General features: G+C 36.3%; 1 protein-coding gene and 1 long non-coding RNA gene across 7 annotated transcripts in view; one reads left to right on the top strand and one right to left on the bottom strand.

The window, feature by feature from the left end:
* The window catches only part of LOC309631332, a 639135-nt gene that overhangs the window by 154865 nt on the left and 460516 nt on the right, over positions 1 to 23754 (top strand). The gene's annotated exons all lie outside the window — the stretch shown is intronic.
* Positions 1 to 23754, bottom strand: part of PDE1A (phosphodiesterase 1A) — a 359806-nt gene that overhangs the window by 20881 nt on the left and 315171 nt on the right. For all 6 annotated transcript variants that reach the window (XR_014246179.1, XR_014246180.1, XM_082397534.1 and 3 more), the window contains 3 exons: positions 21350 to 21431; positions 19205 to 19325; positions 18078 to 18223 (listed from right to left, as the gene is read on the bottom strand). Coding sequence is in view for 4 of the 6 variants with exons in the window: in XM_082397534.1 (XP_082253660.1) it covers positions 18078 to 18223; positions 19205 to 19325; positions 21350 to 21431 (349 nt within the window). In the remaining 2 variants the exon portion in view is untranslated. The remainder of the gene's footprint in view (positions 1 to 18077; positions 18224 to 19204; positions 19326 to 21349; positions 21432 to 23754) is intronic.

Genomic DNA, 23754 nt, shown 5'->3' with positions numbered 1-23754 from the left:
GTGAAAAACTAAATTGTAATCAGCATTTATAATCAGCCATGTTTGTAGGAATTATTGTGGTAAAATTATCAAGATAAATATAGTTGATACATTTTTCTTAATTTTTAATATATTTTGTTTTGTTCCTGAAAACTTTTGTGAATTTTTTTATTCATCAGTGGTGATCCTGAGATGATTCCTCTTTTTTCTAATTCAATTTATTTTTTTCTGCATTTGAATTGTTGCCTAAAAAGCCTGGATTCCCGGGGAGCTCAATTCTAGTTGATTTCAACTAAAGTAGACACTCTCAGAATCTAATAGGGTGTATTTTTTTAAGTGAGGTATAATTTACATATATATTAGTTTATATATTAGTTTCGGGTATGTAACATAATAATTCAATATGTGTATACACTGCAAAATGATCACCAAAATAAGATGGATGGAGAGGAGCAGTAGAATCTTCTGGAAATAACTTCTTATATCCTGACTACCTCCAACTATGAATAAAATCTCAAAGTTGCCCCAAGATAAGTCAGCTTCAGAGACCACCTTCACTTCCAAGTTGAGTAAGGACCACCTCTTCCTTCCACTCATCTTCTTACCAGCCCAGATTTCTGCTTGTTGCAGTCCTCCCACCCTCGGGGAAAACATTTCTTCATCATCACTGAGCTGACCAATAATCACTAGGGAAAGCAAGTCTGCCTCTTCACATTCTTCCCAAGCTTTATTGTCCATGCAAATATAGGTGAGGAATTCACACACACTGGAGAAATATCATTTAAAATGCCCCTAAGTTCTGCAATTGTTACAAGTTCATCAACAAACAGTTCCAGCAAGCCTTCTGCTCTGGGATAGTTTGGAAAATGTAAATAAACCAACCAGTCACAAATAACTTCTAGAAGATGATCTAGAAACTATCCAGAAGGTTACTGGCTTTGAATTCACGCAAACTAGGCACAAATTCCAGCCTTTTCAAAGACTGATTGTGTGAATTTAGAACAATAATTTAGCTTCATTGAGCCTCAGTTTTATCAGACTACAATTCTTCCCTTGTAGATTTGCTATAATAAATGTTTGTATAAATGACCGATGGGCAAATCAATAAATGCTGTAAAATTTCACTCCCAAATTCATAATTTTTCAACATTTTAAAAGAATAATGTCTATAAGATATAACTTGAATATTTGAAAGCTCATAGGATCAGTTATGTTGGGATTAGACAGAAGGTTTGATAAAGCAATTATGCTAGTCTTGAGTAAGGTTTCAAAGAAATTTTTTCCTCTTTATGGGTTTGCTCCTAGCATGTTGCTATTTTCAGCGTATTACATGAAACTGTGAAAAGAAATAAGAAAGATTCATTTGTAGCACATGTGCAAACCTTTGATTTGGGTGGCTTACTTACCTCCCCTAGACCTCAGTTTTCACAGTGGTAAATGGTGATAATACCTACATCATAAAGTTGTTTGGCTAATTAAATAGGATAATGACTGTGACAGAACCCAGCACATTGCCTGGCAAATAAATATGTACTTAGTGGAATATGAATTTGCATTCTGTTTAGCATTAATACCAACATAATTACAAAAATCACTTATTATACGTAATACACAATACTGCATTTTAAGATAGTTCAAATACAAATAACAACATATAAGATTTAATTAGTGAACTTATCACAATCTATTAAAATGTTATGCTAATTATAATGTAAATTTGATCTTTTAAAATTTTAATGCTTTTCATCAATTTTAAACGTTTCCTTTACTTCTGGTGGGAAAGACTTCCAGTTTAGTTTTTTTATTTTTGAAGCAGTGATACAAGACCTATTTTTAGAAAACTTTTGTTTCCTTTTGAGAAAATCTATAAGGTTTTCTATCGATAAATGATTTTAAATAAATCTGTTTGACTATATTATTATGTATTCAATAATTTCAAATAAATTATGTTAAAAATAAGAAAGCATCTATCTTATCAGTAACTCAGATGATGATTTTCTTATTACAAAGGTAGGTTGTAGGTTCAGTGATGAAGTTTTTAAAAAATATCCTGATGGTAGTAGAAAATTAAAATTTTTATAAGAATTTTAATGAAGGTGAAAATAATAACCAAACCATGATCATTCCAGAGACTCCAAAGCATGCTTGAAGAACTGTAGATATCATTTTAGGCCAATTGTTAGGCTTTTGTTTTGTTGAATGGATTAAATTTGAGGCCAGAACTAAATTGCTCTGTGCAACTGAGGGGATTTTAGAGGCAGAGAGAGGAAAGAGAGGAGAGATCTGAAGTCAAGAGAAATGAAAGATTAGAGGTTTTGGAGCGAGAACAGAGGTGAGTGGTGAAAAATGATGATTTAAATTTTGCTCTGCAGCATAATGTTAAGACAATAAATCTTCCAATGTACTTGGAACTGAGTTTATTATTGGGGGAAACTGACAAAGTCTTGAACCTAGCTGAGTGTGAGCAATGTGAAGGACTCAGTCAAATTCTGGGTACAAAGTCTGGTTACACTTGCTGGAGGAGAGTAGGACCTGAGAGGGAGAACTGTCTCAAAGAGCTGTTCCCTACCTCATGCCCCAACTCTTCAGTCTTCCTCTGCCCCCATCATCTCCGCTCAGCAGTGCAGCATCCTGTCCACAACTCGCTTCCCCAACGCCAGCTCCTCCACTCCCCAAATATCCACTGTGACACTCCTTACCCCAGAGTTTTCAGAGGCGACAAAACTCCTGTGAGCTCTTGTACTTATTTATTGCAGTTTATTGCAAAGTAGAATTAGAGCTAGGGACCAGGTTTTGGGTGCCTGAAAATGTAGCAAGTGCAGGCATTGAAGAAAGCGAGGAGCTTTGGGGGAATGTCCCCCCACATTTAGTTTTCTCTTTTGCCATTTATCTGTAGATTTATTTCAGATCTTTTAGCTAACAGAGAAAAATATGGTACAATATAGTGGGTAATACCATTTCATTTATATGAATTCACCATTAAAATGAGACTTCCCTAGAATCAAGTCAACTCTCCCCTACTCAACACTGACAGAGCTCTTACCCAGACATGAGCAGGAACCATCAAAGATCTAAAGCTGAACATCCCATGAGTTCAGCTCTCAAAAAAATCTACAGGCATTTGTTTTGCACACAGTAGGCCTCTGTAAATATTTTTGGAATGACCTCATTAGTAGTTCTCAATATTTTGTCAGACTCTGTAGTTATAGCATGTGTAACACATTCTGATTGTAATTTCTCATCATATGCAGTGGTTCTCATTGGGTGGAGGAGGGTGCACATCTCCAAAGGGAAATGTCAGAATCTTAAGGCATGTGTAATTGGAATCATATTCTAAATCTCCCCCAATCCCACTCCTATACCAACACTGATTTTGGTACACCCCTTTTGAATACATTTTTCTCTTCCCATTCTGGGACTTGCAAGGCAGAACATAAGTATTCCAACTGCAGTACGAATAAGATGGCTATGCATATTATGTAAGTGATAGGCTTCTTGGAGAAAGCATTTTAATGAAGTTTTGGAAGATAGGTAGGATTTTAGTAAGCAAAGTGCAGGAGGGGGTGCAAAAAGTGCATTCCATGAGGAGGAAAGAACAAGGATAAAGGTAGAGAGAAAGTCCACTGACTTTTCCAGGAGAAGGCAAATGTTCCAGGGTAGGGACATGTGACCCAAGACAGATATTTTAAGGGACAGCATCATCAAGGTACGTACTTCTGTTTTCTGAGTACAGCTTGCCAGGGTGAAGCTGGGTCAGACCCTAATCTGTACTTGGCTTGTCTTGACCATGAGCTGATCAAGTTTCCTGCTCTCCCTTTCATGTCCTCTGCATTCATTTAAATGCACAGAAGTGTTCTATTTTTGACCTACTTCTGTGAACTGGAGATAAGCCATGCAGAACTTTTAAAAAATAAAGTAGTCCCGATGATGTTAATATGCTGACAGGGTTGAAAACTATTGAGTAATACCTTTACAATAAATGAGCGAGTGAATGAATGAAAAACACACAAGCACGTACTCATTGTGTGAATTGTCACTTAAGCTCTTCTAGGGTTAAGCGACTTTGGTGGATGCCACCTCTTAGAACTTTATAACTCTGATCTTCCAAATGTTCCATTCCATCAAATGCATATTTCTGCTCTACTGCACTAATAATATAATGTAGATTGCTAGCTGAGGAGATTAAATTAGAAATAGGAACAATACAATAAATATATAATAGAATATATAATTTAATTTACTAATAATTTAAAATATGATTTAAAAATTAGTATCAAGATCTCATTTAAACTGTTAAATTACATTTTTGAACCATAATTAGAAAATGAGTGAGCTCTAGTTTTTATCTCTGAAAGGCTTTGCTTCTCTGTTTTATTACTTGTCTCTTCTGAAATATAAAAGTATGCAAATATTTTCTCAAAAATATGCTTAAGATTCACAGTCCTGGGAGTTTAGGGGTTGTAACATAAAATGCATTATGTTTGGGGACTTCCCTGGTGGCACAGTGGTTAAGAGTCCACCTGCCAATACAGGGGACATGGGTTCGATCCCTGGTGCAGGAAGATCCGACATGCCACGGAGCAGCTGGGCCCGTGTGCCACAACTACTGAGCCTGTGCTCTAGAGCCTGTCAGCCACAACTACTGAGCCCATGCGCCAGGACTACTGAAGCCCGCATGCCTGGAGCCCGTGCTCCGCAACGGGAGAAGCCACGCAATGAGAAGGCAGCTCATGGCAACGAAGAGTGGCCCCTGCTTGCTGCAACTAGAGAGAGCCTGCGTGCAGCAACAAAAGAGCCAACACAGCCAAAAAAATAAAAATAAATAAATAAATAAATGCATTATGTTTTATTAAAAGATAATGGAAAGGAGTAACTGAAATATTTTGTGAACAAATATTTATAAACATAACCTTTTAAAGTAATTCAATACAAAGTAACATGGCATGTTTTGTTCTTTTCAAAAAATCTATTTTTATTTTCTCTAAGCAACAGACATAAGAGTGAGGTGCACTATTAGGGACTAATAGGGATTGCTGCCAAATAAAGCAAAAAAAGTCTAGCAAAGCTCTAGGAGATAAAGAGTGCAGAGTGATACAGGTCTGTGGGAGTGAAAGTACTGCTGTGTAACTGGTTTGGGTGTGATGCTTGGGCTAAAAATTTATTCTTCCCGAGCAGTTTATCATCTATCAGCTCTAAAGATGATTTACTGAGGAAGCCTCTCTAAGTGTCCTAAAGGTTTTGGGAATAGAGTCTGAAGCCCCTCAGCCTTGTTTCCTGATGACGCCCAAGGACACAGATCCAGGTTTCCCCCAGAGAAGCAAAGGAGGAAGAGAAGGGTGGCATTCAGATGGGATTACTCCTGATGGCTCCAGTGGTAACTCTCTCACAGTGTTGAAACCGAAAGGAAGAATCAGCCCGATTTAAATAGTGGAACTTTCAAAATGGACAGGACAATCTGTGGGAGTCAGTGTGTGTGTGTGTGTGTGTGTGTGACAACAGTTTCTTGCATTTGTCCCTAAAGTTCCCTAAGTTAAACATTGAGTGAAAATGAGAATAAATTGGCTGTTTGTTATAGCACTCAATTTTTAAAAGAGGCCTTTAGGATCCTGTAAGTATTTTCTTGGAAAAAAATAGTTTAACTGAATTCAAGTTCCTAAACATGTCTTAAGATTGCCCTGGACCTTGGTAGAAAACAGAGAAGGTCATCTCATTTTTTTTTTATTTTTTGTTTTTAAAACAGATTTCTCTATGATCAAAAATGTCAGTTTCCCTCTGAAACATTTTAAAAAATATTAACCACGCTGAAAAACCTCAAAGAACTTAAAGTTATTTTAATTTGTATTACATGATTCAGTTAGTTTTAAATCATTCACATTAAAAGAAAAATGAACTTCCAATCTTTTTTTTTCTTGCAAAGTAGTGAAAAACACTTGATAAATGTTAATTGAGTAATATTGTTTTAAATAAAGGCAATTTAACAATCACACTTTATTTTTAATTTCTCTTCTGAAACAACTGCAAAAGCTGTTTGTCTTGTTGAGCTGATGCTGTGAACTGTTACCTTATCTGGTTTTGTTCCCACTGGTCACCATGGTCCATGCCCATTCAGACAAGTAGACATAGATATTATTAGTGAAGTACCCAGAAACAATGCATACACTCTTAGTCTTCAGATTCATAAGCCACACCCATCAATGGAACAAAGTTTCTTGGAAAATATTTAGTCAAGTTCTGTACTTCCCCTTTCATACCTCCAGAAGATATCTAGGTTTCTCATTTCCTGGATATGGACTGAGGTTTTTACCAAGAGTAGCAAGAAGGATAAGGGTAGCCTTCAGAATGGAGGTGGCAAAGGTCTGACTCATTGCTCCAGTGGCAATTTTTTCCATTCCTATGGAACCAGAGGAAGATGGGAGAGAGAGAAGAGAGTTGGAAGATACAAGAGAGCTAGAAACTTACAGCCTCTGAGACAGGACCCTGGCTTTAGCCAGACCTGTCACATTTTAGGTTATTTCTAAGTGGGAAAGTATGAAAGATTTTAGAGATAAATTCAGGGATCTAGGAGTAGAGGAGACCTTGTCTCCTCAGAATTCCCATATCTGGAATTCTGAAAGGTGGCAGCAAGGTAGGTGCTCTCAGGTACAAGGACTAGAGTAGAGGTGGCTATATGGAAGGTCAGGGTAATGAGCCTGAGAGAACCCTGCAGTCTTCAGTCCTATGTAAGGAAGAACAGCCTGTTCTCAGGCCCTGAGAAGCATCAAGAGGAAAGAAGAATGAGAGAGAGTAAGCAGGCTGGGGAGAGCAAAGTTTTGACAGCCTATAATGGTAGAAACAAGGGGTCCCGTGTCAGAAGCAGGAGCTGATAATAGCCAGAAGCAGATGAGAGGGTATAGGTCTGGGAAGATGAGAGGGAGAGTGTCCAGAAGTCAAACAAGGACTGGTACTTATCCCAAATGCATAACACCTCATTAGTCCCTGGGGACTTTGATGTTTTCTAAAGAAGAAGGAAAAGGAGGTTAAAAAATCCTAATTTTTCCTCCCCAGTATCCTAAATTGACCAGGCTTACTCTGATTCAGTTAAAACATTTGACTGATAAGCTTATGCTTTCTACAAACATGTAACAAAGGGGACTTCAGCTGGAAACTATGTTTGGTCGCAGAAAAATAATGGAAGTTACATTATCTGTGCACCTGATTTGTGGCCTAAGAAATAGTATAGTTATACACTATTTGAAAAACTTAAATACTTAATAGTTTTTAAAAATCTACACAGTATTTGGATACATTTTCTTCTGTCTCATGTTTTCTGTCAGGATCCAAGAAAAAAATCTCTGCTGAAATAGACAACAGCTATTTGGGTCATCATGGATAATTCTCAAAAAACATGGCATTGAGTGGAAAGCTAAACATAAATGAATATATATATGACATGATTCCATTTTCACCAAGTTTTAAAATAAGCAAAACTAAGCTATATATTGTTTAAGGTTATACAAAGGTATAATTATCACAAAATTCAGGGTAGTGATTAGATCATGGAAGGAAGAGAAGGAAAGAAATGATTAGAGAAGGACGTATAGAACTACTAAGGCATGGCACAATATTCTATTTCTTGGCCTAGATGGTAGGTTTCCTCCCTCCCTCCCTTTCTCTTTTGTTCCTTCTTCCTTTCCTCTGTTCCTCCCTCTTTCCCTCTCTCCCTCTCTCCCCCTCTGTCTCTCCTATTTTTTTTTCAACATATAATTGTTTGAATTTCGAATTCGTGACAGTCACTGTTCTAGGAGCTTGGAATACATCAGTGATCAAAACAAACATCCTTGTTCTCATGAACCTTATTTTTAATGGGGTAAGAGAGACAATAAAAATTAAGGCTAATAAGGCAATTATTTATAGACTAGAGAGTGTTGTGTTATGGGGAAATAGTTGGTGGCGGTCATCGGGGGCAAGGGAGGAACATGGGTGGAATTTGAAAATTTTTTCCAGGGGAGGAGTCATTCATTGACAAGGTGACAGCTGAAGCTGACTTGAAAGCAGAGACGGAGGCAGCTATGTTGTATTTGGGGGAGGGGCGTTTCTAACAATGATGCTGGTACAAAGCTCTTAAAGCAGAAAGGTATCTGACATGTTGTAAGACAGGAAACAAAAGAACAGTGTGGAGGTCAGTGTGTCTGGAGTAAGGCAAGCAGGTGAGGAGAAGAGAAATGCAAATTGACTCAGCAAGATAAGGGAGGTGAGGGTGGATCTCAGAAAGCTTTATGGGCAGCAGTATGTTGCACCAAGATCCAACTGTTACATTTCAGAAATTTTACAAACTATTTGTTAAAACTACTTCTTAAAAGTAAAATTATATAAACTTACAATTAAATAAACTGTATTCAAAACAAAGGTGATAAGTACTCAGAACTCATCACTGCCTAATTATTTTGATACATTTTACTATTATCTATGTTGCGAGGTTATTTCTACCATATCTGTGTACTGCAAATATATAACATGCACCTTTTCCCAGCTCCATGTTTAGAGAAATTATATGGATAGCTTGAAACTGGCCATGGTGGGAATATTCACACCATGGATATCATCGAACTTTCCGAATCAGGGCTCAAATTATTGTTTTATTGCTGTCTAAAATGGTGGAGATAATGATAAAAATAGAGATTGAATTTAAAACTGTGTCATGTCTATAGCTGCTACATTATAAATAGCACAAAAATTGAGGGAATTTTCTTCCAGTATTCAAATGCCATTATCCAATTAAATGACCAAGAAATCATTTGCATCTTTGATGAACAAGTGAAGTTGATATATGCCTTCTATGTTTTCTAAGTTCTGACATATATTTCTGTACTTTCATCCTACTCCTTGATAGAAATGAAAATATCAGTCTGAATGACACCCATTTGTCTGTTGCAACCATAAGTCGACAATGGACACAAGAGTTTGTCAAAAATCAGTGAAAGCATTCTGTGATAATCAATTAGCTGTATAGAATTTATAATAGACTATTGTATATTTTATTATTACTTATAAATTATGTACTACACATTCTTTATATTAATAAACCTGTATAATAATAATAAACCTGTATATATAGGTACATATATATACATATATATGTGTGTGTATATATACATACTTTTTTTGAGCTAGTTGCTAAACTTTGCCAGCATACTACTGCTTGTAGGCCACTATAATTGATTGTCTATTATAAGAATGTATACTTTATTATTTACTTCTAAATAGTGCATATATATTTTTATGTATTCCTTTTCAGTATGCTATATTTCACAGTTAAAAAAACCCTAAAAAACTAAATAACTTTAAAAATCCTATGTAAACACTAAGGAAATTGAATCAGCAGATAAAAATTATCCCACAAATAAAACACTAGGCTTAATGATTTTTAAAGGTAGTTCTACCAATTTCACATAAGCTCAAGAATTTTAAAACTCCAACTCATTTTATGAGGCTAGTATAACCTCAATACTAAAATTAGACAAGGTCAGTATGAGAAAGAAAAATAACAGCTAATCTCACCCACAAATATAAATTTTATAATGCCAGCCAAAGTAATACATACACTTTTACAAAGTTAATATGTAACAAGTTGGGTTTATCCAAGGAATGCAAGATAGTTCAACATTAGAAAATCTATTAATATAATTCACTGTATGAACCAATTAAAAAGAAAAATCATGTGAATTATTTTAAAAAGCTACAGAAAAGACATTTGTTAAAACTGAACATTTTATTTTAAATTTATTTTCTTAATATTGATGGGAATGTAATTAACTTCATAAAGAGCAGATCAAAGAAAGTAAGAAATATCACACTTATGCTGAGACATTAAGCATCTTCCCTTTAAATTCAGAGACAAGCTGAATGCCATTATCACTTCCATTTCAGATCATTCTGGATAAATTTGTTAGTGCAGTTGACTCAAGAAAAACAATTATAAAAGATTCACATTTGGGAAAGAAAAAAACTCATTATTTACAGAAGATAAGTATTCAAAGGCAAATTGTATTTCTATACACCTGCAAGAAATACTCATTCACAAAATCAATAAAAAATATTAAATACTGATGGAAAATCCAACAAAATATATTCAGAAATTTAAAATATAGTTTTGTTGGGCTTCCCTGGTGGCGCAGTGGTTGAGAATCTGCCTGCCAATGCAGGGTACACGGGTTCGAGCCCTGGTCTGGGAAGATCCCACATTCCGCGGAGCAGCTAGGCCCGTGAGCCACAACTACTGAGCCTGCGTGTCTGGAGCCTGTGCTCCGCAACAAGAGAGGCCGCGATAGTGAGAGGCCTGCGCACCGCGATGAAGAGTGGCCCCTGCTCGCCGCAACTAGAGAAAGCCCTCGCACAGAAACGAAGACCCAACACAGCCAAAAATAAGTGAATAAATAAATTAATTTAAAAAATATATATATAGTTTTGTTAATTATAAATATTAAGTGATTACATAATATATTATATGCTTAGTATGGTGCCTAACATCTAATATCACTAAACAAATATTTTCCATCATCATTACTATTGTTATTATTATCAAAGAAAAATGAGCTTTCTGAGAAACATGAAAGAAGACATGGTAATGATAAGATATATATGAATAGGATGACTCAATACCATAAAGATGACAATTCTCCCCAAACTGATATCAAAGAAATTCTAATCAAAATCCTATTTTTTTCCTTCTTTTTTGGTGGAACAGATGAGCTACTAAGCCAAAAGCAGGTCTCAAAATGCTCAAATGAATAATATTATATTGAACATATTCTATGACTCTCGAGCAATTATGTAGGAAGTAAGTCACAAAAAGAAACTAGAAAACACTGCTATGTTTGAGATTTTTAATACATATTCTAAAATGTCAAGCTTGCCTTAAGCTAGCTCTAGGTTTCCTTCTGGTTCTAAACAGCTGTGATTTGTGCACAGTGCAACTCCGGTAGCTTCTCAGTTCCCACGTTGCTTCCTTTTCTCACTTCTTAATCATCCTTGAGCCTAGTATTTTGGGGTTTGAATCAATATCAAATAAATCAGAAAATTACTCAGTACAGTTAAGAAACAGTGCATTCCATTCCAGACTGACCACCCAGATTTCATTCTGGGACATAACTAGTTTTCTCAAGTACACATTCTCTTTGAGAAGATGGAAAAGAAAACAGATCTGGGATTGATTTATGGTTTTTGTTCCAATCTAGGTGGATTTGGTGGACCTGGGTCAATTTGGAATTCTTGTGTCTAAAGAGGAACCAGTCTCTCAGGTGACTTACAAAAGCAACTCTTCTGCTTCAAGGGAGAACAGATATTCGTGTTTGCCATTCGGGTACTGTTCTAAACAAAACCTAATCTACTCCATCTCAGCTTCAGACCCAGGTGTTGCTCATGACGCAGGATGGCAGGCCACCAGTGAAAATGAGTTACTTTTATATGGCACTCTAAAATGTATACATTTCTTTCCTGTATAGGACTTCCTTGGTTGTTAATTGGGGGCATCTCTCACCCACTGGCCATCAGTATAGGCAAATGTACTCTTTTATTTTTTCTCATTTCCTTGGTGCCTTGTTCTCAAAGCTGCATCACAGACATTCAAAACTCTGGAGCATAAATGCAGATAGGTCAGAATTTTGGGGAATGTCTGCTTCTTCATTAGGACAAATAGGATTTTCCCGATAATAACATGTACTGAGGGTAAGAAAAGTTATGTGATTTGCCTGAGACTCCATAGGTAGAAATAGAAAAGTGACTTTCCTCACCATTTCCCTCCACCTGCCTCACTAGAGGACAGTCACACACCCTCTTAAAATCTCCTGTTTGCTCTTAAGTAGTACAGAAAAACATAGAGACTGGGCAGAGACTTAAGATGCTGAGGAAAGCTGAATAGATAATGAAGGCATTTTCCTCACTCTAAATGGATAAATTTAACCAAAAACAGTTTGGGTTGGAGGAAAGAATTTTTTCCTTTTTGTGTTTGCCATTCACGGGCTTTACTTTTTGAAAACACACTGTATCAAAAAGGAATGCATTTACATACAACATTCTTAAACAGATTGTTCTCAGATCCTTAATAGAAGGCTTACTGAATGAAATGACTCTTTAAAAAAGTGTTTTGTTTTATTGATGACCTAGGAGCTACATACCTTGGGGCCTAAGCATCCATACCTTCTACTGCTCTAGGATTAGTGGGATGTTTTTGAGACAACTATGAAATATAGTTTCAGAGCTGGCATGATGATGACCAAACATCTGGGATTCTGCTCAGAACCTTGATGTTTAATTAAGCATCATATAATCTGCTTATTTTCATCTCAATGCAATAAGGAAAACTTCATCTTCAGTATATTTAAGACCAGAGGTGATGGCAATGGGAAATTACAATGGCAGTATCTGATACACACTGATTTTAAAATAGATGACTATTCTAGTTGATGTGCTTTCACAGCAGATCACATTTAAAAATCTTTTATTATGAAATATTCTATTCATAAAAAATGGATTATATTTACATATATAAAGCATATATGTTAGGTATAACCATAACCACCAAATGAACATGTATGTCTAGAACCCAACCAAAGAAGTAAAATATTACTAACTCCTAAATAAATTCTCCATCCTTTCCCTAGAACCATTCTGAATATTTTCCCCTATCATTCTTTAGTTTTATCATGTGTGTACTCTAAAACCTATTATTCAGTTTTTAGTTTTTTTAAACTTTCTATAAATGGTATCTTGCTATATTACAGCAGCTTGCATATTTTGCTTAATATTATTTGTGTCTTTCATCTCTGTTGATATTCACAGTGAAGGTTTATTTTTCTTAACAGCTGTATGCTGGTTCATAACATGAATCACAGCTTATGAATTCATTTTACTGTTGTTTGCAGGTTTTTTGCACTCATGAACAATGTTGCAATGAATGTTTTGTTCATGTCTTCTGATGCACATGAGCAAAAGTCTCTCTAAGGTAAAAATATAGAAGTGAGATTTTGGGAAATATGGCACGTGCATCTTCAGCTTTGCTAGAGAATGCCAGTGTTCTGCAAAATGACTATAGAAATTTACACATACACAATTAATGTGTAAGAAAACTGAAAACTCTGGCATCGTTCTTGACTCTTCTCTAGATTTCATATCTCACTTCTAATCTACTAACAAATTCTATCAGTTCTACTTTCAAAATATGTCCAGAATCCAATCTCTCTTTGTTATCCCTTCCTACTCATGCTTACTTGGATCATGTATCCAGAATTTTGACACTCTCCCTCCACCACTACCACCTGATCTGAGCCCGCATCTTTGTTCTGGGTTATTAACAACAGCCTCTTCCTTGCCTCCTTTTTTTTTTTTTTCCTTCCATTTTTGCCTACGAAACATAATATTTTCCATTCTGTAGCCAGAGTAATCCCTTTAAAATTTCATTTCATTTCATTTTCATTTTTCTTCTTCAAAATCATACATAAGGTTTTCCTATCTCTCTTGGACCCAAACCAATGATGTGACATCATGTTACCCATCTAACACATTGCCTACATTATTCCCACTTGCCCAATTTCCCTGTTTCACTTGCCTCCTGTTATTTCTTGCACGTCAGCCAAGCTCCACATCCCAGATATTGTGCTAGTCATTTCCTCTTTCTGAAAACTTATTCCCCCACCTCTTATGCCAGACCTCCCCATAAGTCTTTCTAACCTCCTTCATGTATTTATTTACATTATCACTTTCTCAGTAAAGCCTTTCCTAGCCACCTTATTTAAAACTTCAATCCTGCTCCTAACTCCCATTCTTTCATGAAGGTAGGTATTATTGTCTCTTTAGTTTTTTACTGTATCCCAGAAGCATAGTAAATTATAATTACAATAATAAAAGCCAACTCAGGTAGTGGCTACTATTTTAGGTACTTGTAAGCAGATTACATAAATCAACTCGTTTAATTCTCCCAAAAACCGATGTGGAGAGAGAGGACTTCCTGTTAGAGTGATGTAAAGAGGCCGAGGGTTTCCTCTCCACAGAAAACAAGTATACAGTTGGAAAACATTAACAAAAAACAACTATTCCATCACACCGGAAATCAATCAAGGCAACACAACACTCTGAGAAGCATTTATTCTTGAAAAATTTCTGGAGATTCAGGTAAGAACAAGAGGAACCTGTGACGTCCTTGCCTGGAGCTACTCCCAACCTCCTTCACCAACCCCAGCTTGAGTGGAAACCAGCTTTGCTCCCAGAGGAGGTAGACTCAGTTTGGGTTGGGACAAGAGGGAAACAAAACCCTGTTTTCTCCAACATAAAGTGGTGGATTTAGTTTAGAATAAATGGGGAAAACCCACAACTTTGCAAGCCTGAGATTGTGGTCCAAGTTTGGGGTAATTGGTAGACCAGCAGGATTTAACAGAAAAATCCTAGCAATCAAAGAGCCCTGGAAGGGCTGAGATAGCTCTCCACTGATTACCTGAGGAACATCTCTGACTGGCTGAGGAAGCACCTTGAGAGGGTCTTCCTGCACTAGTTTGATTTTTCAAAACAGTGTTAAAAAGCAGTCTCATATTCTTGAATTTCAAGAAGATGTTTTAAATGTTAATTATTAAATATAAAGTCTGTATGTCTAAAAATTCTAAAAAATATCTGTTACAAAATTTTCTAAGGTTTTTGTGTTATTTGGTGGAAAGGTAAAACTGTTGGTTAACCTCTTTGTTATTTACTATTGATTATACATTTAAAATCTTCTAATTAATTATGAGAATAATAGGAATAGATCTAGTGCAAATGTTTCAAACCATAAAGGAAATAAATTGGGATAGAATAAAAACTTAAGCAGTAAAAATGAAGGCAAGAAAAGTGGGGAAAAAAAATAGTAGATTAGGACTATCCCTCTGAATTTAAAAAATAGACGGACATTGAATTTTCTTGAATGCTCTTTCTGCATCTTTTGAGATGCATTTTTCACCTTTTATCATTAATATGGTGAATTGCAGTAACAGAATTTTTAAATGTAAGACCAAATTTGCACTTCTGGCATAAACCCGATGTGGTAATAAATTCAGTCTGCAAACCCATGACTTCAGTAGAGAGGTAAACAGGTGCCCTCAGGAGAGATTCTGGCTCCAAAGTTTCCTTATTTCTCTGAATTTCTGTTTTATCTTTATTTGGACAGGTTCTAAGGGTGTCAATTTCTTTTCAACAATATTTCATCTAGCATTGTTAGTTGTTTTTACCATATTTCTTTAAGTTTATCTAGATCACCATTGCATTGGAAATAGAAACCAAGTGTACAATTTTATAAATAATGAAAATTGGACATTATTTGCTTTATTCAAACTATGTGTACTCTACACAAGTACCCCTTGGAAATTATATTATCAAAATATTTTATAATTTTAATTTGCTTAAAGCCAGACTTCCTGTGCTCAAATCTTGGTTCTACATTTTCTAACTGCAGGACTGAGTTATTATTACTCAATTCCAGAAATGTAAGTTGAGAACTTTATGGAAATCTAAAATTTACCTCTGTGTGCAACACAACATTCAATAGAGCACAGTGCCAGAAAGTTTATTAGAAAGGGAGCAATTGTAGTCCTAATCCAATTTTGACACAGTGTTTTCTTTTATGACAAATAGGTTCCAGGTGATGGGTTGATATTTGGGGTTCACTGTTGTTCATTTTAGTTAAAACTTTCTTAGAGGAGAGTGTATCTTGGTCAATTGGATTCTTTGGATTCGTTGAAGATAAATATTTCAAGTCAATTTTTTCAAACTTTCTTGAAAGATATGGGACAGTAAAATAGGAGGGAGTGGGAAAAACTTTGGGGTAAAGAATCAGTTTTGACTCTAGTGCTTAGAAGCTGTGTGATCCTCAGTTTCCAAATGTATAAAATGGGCATAATACTTTCTACTTCACAAGGTTGTAGGAGAAAATAGGACAATACGTCTAAAATGCCTGATACATAGGAGGGGTTTCAGAAATCTTGTTTCCCTCCTCTCTTCCCTTCATTGCTGAAAATCTAATATATTCATTCATTTTCCTTTCTGAATGAATATATTCAAAGTGAAGTTTAAGTATTCATTCATTCTTTCATTCAAAACCACATTCAGTAAATAATTTTACAGCACCAGTAGTATGCCAGGGACATGCCAGCTCTGAGAAAATAATGACAATACAATAGATATTGTTCCTGTTTTCAAACAGCTTATGGTCTAGCGATTTATATCTTATAATGCTTCAGGGTCAATATCATGAGTATAATTTGTCCATATAGAGGGGAAATTCTAGTCACTTGAAATCTCCAGTTAGATGGGTTTGACAATGTTTTAGTATGGTCATCTGGGTCTTGTATTGTGTGATGTTTTTTACTGGGTGACAATAATGTATCATTACAAAGACCCTTCGTAAGGGCCAGGAATAGCTATATAATTGCAGGGCCCAGTGCCAAATAAAAATAAGGCCCCTGGCTCCAAATTTTTTAAGAATTTCAAGATGATGATACTAGAGTATTTAATTATGCATAAGGCCATTCTGAGTGGGGGGTGGGGGAGGAACTGTGTGATCACACAGGTTATACATCCAGGAAGTGGTCCTTGTAATGGCTATATAGAGCCACAAATGTTTGGGAAATTCTATTTCCTTTCAACTAAGATCAGACTTAAGTGGCTGGGAGAACATGAGTTACAGACTCAGATGAAAGCATTAGATTGGTATTTTTAAAAGTTTTCTAACAGCAGAGGTGGAGAAATAATGCAGCCCCATCCAGGATTAACTAACTATTTAATTAAACAAATATTTACTGAGTGCCTGTGATATGCCCAGCACTGTACCAGGAGCTGAGGACACCCTGGGAAACACAGTAGACCACGGCCCGGCTTTTGAGGATTGTACATTCCCATGTGGAAGACAGAGGATAAGGAAAGGAATAAATCAACATCATTGATTATGGACTAGTGATACCACTTTGAAATGACTAAACTGGGTTTGAATAGGGGAAACCAGGACAGAGGACATTACTTTTAGTGGTCAAGGAGGGTCTCTTTGGTGGGCGGCCTAGCATGGGATTTTAGGGCACTGCATTTGCAGAGAAAGAATGAATTTCAGCTCCTTCACTTACTAGTTGTGGGATTTGAGGCCAGTCACATAACTGTCCTCTGCCTCAGTTTCCTTATCTGTAAAATGGGAATGATAACAGTAAGATCCATGTGAGAATTAAAAAAGTTATTAAGTACTGCATTTTTCAAATTAAAAATAAAATACAGATTGCAGAGGGAGGAACACTCCAACCAAGGAATGAATCAGCCAGCCAAGAAGGAATCAGCCTTGCAAAAAGCTCCAAGAGGAGAATTCCTGGCTGAAGAAACAATCATTGCAAAGGCCCTGGGGTATTATAAGAACCTGCCAGAATGCCACTGTGCAGGGAGTATAATGCGTGAGAGAGACAGGGCTATGGGATGCAGCGTGAAAGGAGACAGGGGCCAGATGTGGAATTTGAAAGCTAATTTCCTGCATGAAGGATAATGACTGATACTAACTCACATGCCTTGGAAACCAAATAGACTAATTAATCTGAATAAAAAACATGTCAGAAATAGAGCTAGCTTCCCATTTGTTTTCTTTGGTAGCCGATTACAAACGATTCTCCCAACTCATGCATGAACCTGTCAGCCAAAGAAGTAACTCAGCAAAACTGAAAAAAACATATACTCAAATCTCTAACACTAAGTGTTGCATTCCTAATGCAACACAAAACTACTTGGAAAGCCTAACACACAGGATCAAAAGCACCTCTAGAAATGAACAGGACGTTACTGTGCCACATAAAGTCTTGTCGCTCTTTTATTGTCCCATCCTTCACATCCACTTCACTGCCACCCATGTCAATACTTCTGCAGCCCACATGGCACAAACAGAGCAGAATATCTTTTTATTTAACAGACAAACCAATTTTCTTATGAGTAGTCAAAGGGTAGCCAAATTCTAAACACCTCCAAGGGCTTGCATATTTTATAAAAGAAGAAATCTAGGGGGAAAAAAATCCAACATCTCAGAGGAGGAGTTAGGACAGAGAGAGATGGCAGTAAGCCGTCATAAACAACTGTACCTTGAGCAGCTAACTCTTTCCACCTCTCTTTGTTCTGCTGGATAATGTCCACCAGGTTGTTTTTGAAGCTCTTCAGGTCCACGCTTGCAAGGGAGTAGTCTGGGGAATAGGTTCCATCATTCACGGTGCCTTTCATATTTGATCGTCTAGAGGAATGAGCAAGATGTGATAACATACAGGTGCTTGAGCTAATAGTAACCACCAAAGAAAACAGGAAATACCAAGGGCAGGATATGGGATGAGGAAGCAAAGCCTGAAACACTTTACAAAACCAGCTACAGAAGCAGGAAGGCAGCTGCTCAGGCCCAGTTTTGAGCACCTGCCAGGGCCCACATGTATTATGGGGTGGGGGTGGGTGAGGCCTAATTAGAGCAGCAGAACCTTGAGATGAGCTGACTTAGTGGTGAATCCACTGGCGAGCAGAACAGCGGCATCACCGTTCTGGAGCTAAAAGTGGGGTAATGGTCCCTGCCCTTCCATCACCATTTAATCCCTAGGATAACATGGATCTCTCTCAGGTAGAACATTCCCTCAGTTTCCTCATTAGGGCAACATTTAGGAAATGTTGGTATGTTATTTGGAAAAACTATGTGTTCAGATGGGCAAGAATTTAGCATAATTTTTCTGCAACTGGAAGTTTTAAATAACATCCCTTAACACATTTATCATCGAAAAAAATCTAGATTGAAATATTTTAAGTTACACGTTATACAGATCCACTGTATTCATGTCATCTAAAAGGCTAACTTTGATGTAGGCATCTTTCTAGACCTACAAGTGGGCTGTGATTGATTTGTTAGCAAGCCAACACAATGCCTGTCTCCCAACTGCCCACCACTACCAGACATGCTACTATATCCAGGACATAATTCATACATTTCAATGAAAATTAAAATAATATTTATTCTCCTGAGTATTGAATACAATTCTGTTATACTCCTTAGTACTTTGATATTTTTTGTAGTGGACATCAAGTTCCTAATTTCAAAGGCAGATGCAATATATTGCAGAGCCATTAGGTGGCAATACTACCTAATAATTCTTCTAAGAATTTCCTGCCTAATGTAAGGAATAATAAAGATAATCATAAGTAAAAGGGAAAAGAGGCAAAAAAGAAAACATCAAACCTGCTTGCTCCATAGGAAGGAGTTTTGGTTTTTGAGTCTTCCTCTATAAGAGGAATAATAATTTTCTCTGTTGAGTCCGTCAGAAGAGAAAATGTTGGCTCTACTATGAAATCAATGAAACCTACAAAAGCAAAAACATAAATAAATATATTCGTGTTACAATTTCCTGAATTCTAATATTAGTAATAATGCAGAGATTCTGATGCTCCTGATAACAAGTTTCAACTACAACATTGGTTCAGCTTACCCCTTGCAATTATTTTTAATCCAATAACACAATCTTTAGAGAGAGTTTAACTGTTCTACAAAATCATCTCTCAAGCAGTGGAAGTGATACAATTTAAGCTTGCTAACTCAAGTGTATTGGGTTTCCTACTTAATATTCAGCCTCATCTTATTGTTAACAATAATTTCAGATCAAACCAGAGTCAATCTATTTTCCTCTGTTAATGAGAGGGATCACTCTTCTTTCTGAAAGGTCTTCACTTGTTCGTTGAATTTTATTATTGACTAACAAGAAATAATATGTAAGCTCCAAAGAAACTAAATAATTGAAGTTTTTTTCTCAAGCCACAGGAAGGCAACCACTTTTTTTTCCTCACACTGTATCAGTCAGAGCTTTCTGCCAGTGTGTTAATATTTCAAATTGCTGTTTATTATTCTCAGGATGTAAAGCTTTAAGTTCGCAGCGTGTGGGCGTATTCTGTTAAATCAGAACAGAGAACAGCATTAATCCCACCACTTTGATATGACAGGATTGAATAAAGAATTTAACATTGAAATCAAACTAGAAAATGACACACACAGAGAATGGGGCACGGTCCTTTAGGGAGCATTTACTACCTGTGTTTAGGTGGAGGAGGAGACAAGCTCTGTGTACATTCAACACCCGAGGTCCCAGGAGAGGTGTGGTGCTGGAAATCAAGCGCTTGTTGCCTTAAACACAACTGGGAGCAATAGCCTACCATCTGAATATAAGAGAACACTGCGGGGATGCTTTTTAAATGATAGTGTCCTGGGAAATATCTATATTTAAAAAGTATCCTATCCATCAGAAACTTGGATAAAGTAATTCACATTTCAAGTAATTGTATTCACCATAGCATACATTAAGATGCATTTTTAATTCAAAAAATTTCAATAGTTATGTGTTTGAATTGATGACTTCAAGTTGAGTCAATGTTAATTGACCACCAGGGTGTTCTTTCACGTTTTGTCTATGGTTTTAAATGCCTGGGATCTAGAGACTATCAAATGAGTCACCTCTACTAACATGGCAGCAATTTATATTATAGCAATAAGCCTCAGACACTTCTATTCTTCTCAGCTTGCCCAAGGAGGTCCTTAACCTGACATATTCACAACTTCTAAACGATGAAAGTCACCTGTGTTATGGTAGCTAGGAAAACAGCTGTTGGAACATGGGTAGGAAGGGGAAAGGTGAGAGCAAGAAGCTTTCTGACAGCTGACCACCACTTTGTAGGAGGTGGTACCAGACCAACTAGAGAGGTAAGGCAGTCATCCTTATATTTATTGATCATATAGGTCAGTAATGAAGATGCTGGTCCAGGGAATAACTATTACAAATATATGAACCATGCAGCATAGCAATAATATGTTTTAATCATGGGCTGGACTTGAAGTTTCCAATATAAGCACAAATAAAAAGGATAAATATGGTTGGGAGCAATATCATTTTACAGATTTCCTGTTGTTGGCTTCCCTATTCATATCATAAGAACTTTTTCCCAAAAGAATATGAGCTAGTATATTAAGAATATTATACAAACAGTGATAACAGATATATTAATATTTTCATTGGATTGTCCTAAATACAAAGGATTAAATTACAGAAAATAATCAGCAACAAAACAACAAGAAATGCTGTCTCTTGCAAAAGAAGAAAGTCCTCTATTTTGTAAAAGGATTACAAAGAGAATAACAATTATTTACTAATACTGCTTTATTGAGTTCATTTTGTGAGAATGTTTCAAAATTCTTCATTCACCAACGTATAGATCAGTCTAAAGATCAAATTTATCATGAATATGGAGTGAGGGTTTCATGGGTGAACAACATCGTGTATCCATTTGAAAACTGACAGGCACACACCCGCTCTCCACAACCACCAATCCTCAGTATTACCTATTTGGGACTGGGCCACCATCGTTGACTTCCGATCACAAAGTGGGGAAAATGGAAGCCCTAATTCAGCTTCTTTATCTCCCTGCGGAAAGGAAAGCCCATTAGTACAGACTTGGTGTGGAGAAACTAAAAGCAGCTTAGATAAAAAGGCTTAAAAAGCTGCATCTTTTATTTCTTAATTAGCATTGTGTATTTATCACAAAACAAAAAGCTGTTGTTCAAGTTCATATAATTTTACTCATATGGTCTCCTTTTGGGGATATGTTGCATATGGCACACATTGCAGAAGTAAAAAAACATGAACATTTTCAGCACCTAGAGACTCCACATTGGTATTACAACCCCTTGATTATAAAGAGACACCTTTGCTCTTTGGAATTTTCTAAAGTCACCATAAAATAGTCATCTCGGTGTGTTATTTGGCATTTAATTAACAATCCAACTCATGGATTTTTCTACTTCATTTTTCCATGCCAAATACATCAGCAGACCTTCAGTATCAAGAATTCATGATTGGATGGCTTTTTAAATTTAAAAGTGTATGAGCATTTTGAAACATCTTTTTACTTATTAACCAAGTTTTACTGAATCTCCTACAGCAAGTAATGAGGAATATCTTCAACATTCTTACATTCTGTGTGCATAAATTTTATTTTAATGTATTCTTCTCAGAGAAAATTGAAATGTCAATGATTTTTTATTATTTGATCTTATCAATTGTAGATTAATTGAGCACAAAGGTTAAAGAATTCCATTTTTGTTTGGGTTTAACATCATAATTAGATTTTCGTTTCCTGAAATAAAGGTGGCTGCTCTGGACAAAGCTTTATTATGATAAGGTTTATCAAACATTGGTTCTTTGCATTCAAGGAGATGTGCTCACAAAGAAAAAGGAGGTAGGATACTTCACTTGCCCCATTCACTTCAACTGCCCGGACATTTGAAAGAATGCTTTGGGCTCTATTTTCTCCTAATCTGTTGGTTGTATACCTTCATGGGGTACACTGGCCTTGCATAAGACCACAACTTAGAATATATGGTCTGGTTCTGAGATCAGGGGACAAAAGGGAGTGGCCTTTACTTTGTAGCAGAGCCCATATTACAAGGCAAACCTGTCTGAGAACTTCAGTTTCCTTTGCTTCCTCTAGCAGCTTTTCATCATGACCTTTACAACTTTATGTCAACATGTGGCTTTAAAGTTTTTATTGATGATGTTTTCTAGTGCATTTACGCTAAACTATGCCTCTGATTAGAAGGGACAGAAAGTTTGAAATGAGAATTGCTCGGAAAAATCTAGATACAGTCACCAAAGAAGTAGGCAAAGTAGCTACAAATAGGAATGTTTCACTATGTCATGACTTAAAGAAAATAGGGAAAGAATTTCTGTGACCTCTCCCAGAAAGCCTCACCATTCCCCAAGAGAATAACATCCATTCCATTTGGAATTAATATTTATACTTGACTTAAGGGACAGATTGGGGGGGGGCAGAAATTATTGTGTCATTAGCCTTGGAGTCACAAGACACAGAGCTGAATCACTGCTGTTCAACGGGCTGTCTCTGTTACTTCAGACACATCACAGACTTTGCCGAAATGAATTCTCTGTTACCCAACTCGGTGATTCCGGTTGACTTGTTTTAAGAATAAGGATATAATAGTATCTACCTAATAGGGTTATCCTGAGGTTATCTAAGATAATTTATGTGAAGCCTAAGGACACTGCCTAATATATAGTCAACAGTCATTAAATGTTAGCTAATAAGAATCATAATTCATAATACTAGCTAAAACACAGAGCTGTGCAAATTAGAGGTATTTATGAAGTCTGATGCACATCTTGGATGGTATTAAACCACAGGAAAAGGATTACTACTTAATTTACATGTAATGGAGAGGCATTGGCTTTTCCCCTTCTTTATTCTATATGGAATTGACATAAGAGGAATTCTACTTTTGAAACACTAATTTGTCGGCAGTGTGGGAGATGGCTTGGGGTAAGTTAAGGGTGAGCCTTGTGCTTCAAGCCTGAATGAAAAGGAGACTTTGGGGCCACTAAAAGAAATAAGATGATCTGGATGAGGGCTTGATTTAAAGACTATTATGAATTTGATTTTAACATGTTGAGAATAAAGTGAAAGAATAATATTAATAACTTGCTAAAATATACATGATATTACTATTATTAAAGTAGAAATAAGGCTACTCATAGACTTCATGGGAAATGTGATATTGGGGATTCCTTTTATTTTAAATTTAATTAATTTATTTTTTTATACAGCAGGTTCTTACTAGTCATCTATTTTATACATATTAGTGTATACATGTCAATCCCAATCTCCCATTTCATCCCCCCCACCCCACCCCGCGCATTCCCCCTTGGCATCCATATGTTTGTTCTCTACATC

Source organism: Balaenoptera borealis (genome assembly GCF_965194805.1).
Source record: "Balaenoptera borealis genome assembly, chromosome: 6".
Taxonomy (NCBI): Eukaryota; Metazoa; Chordata; class Mammalia; order Artiodactyla; family Balaenopteridae; genus Balaenoptera; species Balaenoptera borealis.
Note: the sequence above shows the minus strand (reverse complement) of the source record. Positions and strands in the feature narration are given on the sequence as shown.